The sequence below is a fragment of the Austrofundulus limnaeus genome, unplaced genomic scaffold (genome assembly GCF_001266775.1).
Source record: "Austrofundulus limnaeus strain Quisiro unplaced genomic scaffold, Austrofundulus_limnaeus-1.0 Scaffold222, whole genome shotgun sequence".
Lineage (NCBI taxonomy): Eukaryota > Metazoa > Chordata > Actinopteri > Cyprinodontiformes > Rivulidae > Austrofundulus > Austrofundulus limnaeus.
In genome coordinates, this window is record NW_013952624.1 from 736927 (window position 1) to 737924 (window position 998).

Sequence of the window (998 nt, forward strand, 5' to 3'; positions counted from 1 at the left end):
CAGTCAAATTTGAAGTGTGTTAAAAATATCAATTAAACGAGAATTAAATTACAAAACATGGGGTGAAGTTCTTTTTTAATTGAATTGGTGCATTTTAAGTGTTTTTATTTATTTAGTGGTTCATTTATATATTTCTACTTTTATTTATAATTATATCAGTTTTGGTCCTCCATACTGCAGAACTTGGAAGGTAAATCAGTGTCTGAATCAGGTGTTGGAGCAGGAAAAACATAAAACATGTAGGGCTGTGACCCTCGAGGACCAGGATTGCCCACCCCTGTTTTAGACAATATTTTCAACAATTGTATCATTTCATGATCTCAAGATTTTAGGAAAAACTGAGGATTTATACGTACCTGGACGGTTTTTTACACAAGTTCAGTATTTTATTTTATCTTACAAATACTAATGTAACAATTTAATTCATTATTCTTCATAACTGGATGAACATAATCTGTGTGTTTTAGTTCAGTTGCAGATCCTGACACAGAGTATTGTTTTAATGCTGTTGTTGTCCATTAATCCACGAATTTAGGGAGAAGTGGGTTTACCAGGACCACAAGGACTGGATGGAGCACCAGGAAACGGCACGTCTGGAGAAAAGGTAATGAATAGTCTATTGTGCAGCTGACGTGTAAATGTTTAATTAAGTCTTCTAGAGGAAATGCTGAATTATTTACTTTAACTACTGTTTAAATATCACACACATCTTGAACAAACAGGGAAATCAAACTTCATCAGACTCTGCAAACATCCAAGTTTTACTCTGGATCAGGAGCATGCTGCTCCTGTTTGAGATCTTATGGATTTTAAAGTCAAAGTGTGAAACGTTTTCTTCCTGTTGCGGAACAAGTGACCCTCATGATGAACTGAAAAATCAGACCAAGTCTCACARTTTRCTCTCAGCCTAAAGTGTTTCTGGTRTTCTTTTGAGACTGAGACTAAACAAGAACAAAATGTTAGGTTATTAATTTTGTTAGCCTGAAATTTTTACTTAT

The 998-nt window shown here is 34.4% G+C and overlaps 1 protein-coding gene across 1 annotated transcript in view; it reads left to right on the top strand.

The window, feature by feature from the left end:
- Positions 1-998, top strand: part of LOC106525302 (collagen alpha-1(XXVIII) chain) — a gene marked incomplete at its 5' end in the record, with an annotated part of 41906 nt that overhangs the window by 8864 nt on the left and 32044 nt on the right. Inside the window, 1 exon segment of the mRNA XM_014019490.1 lies at positions 536-604. Coding sequence (XP_013874944.1) covers positions 536-604 — 69 coding nt within the window.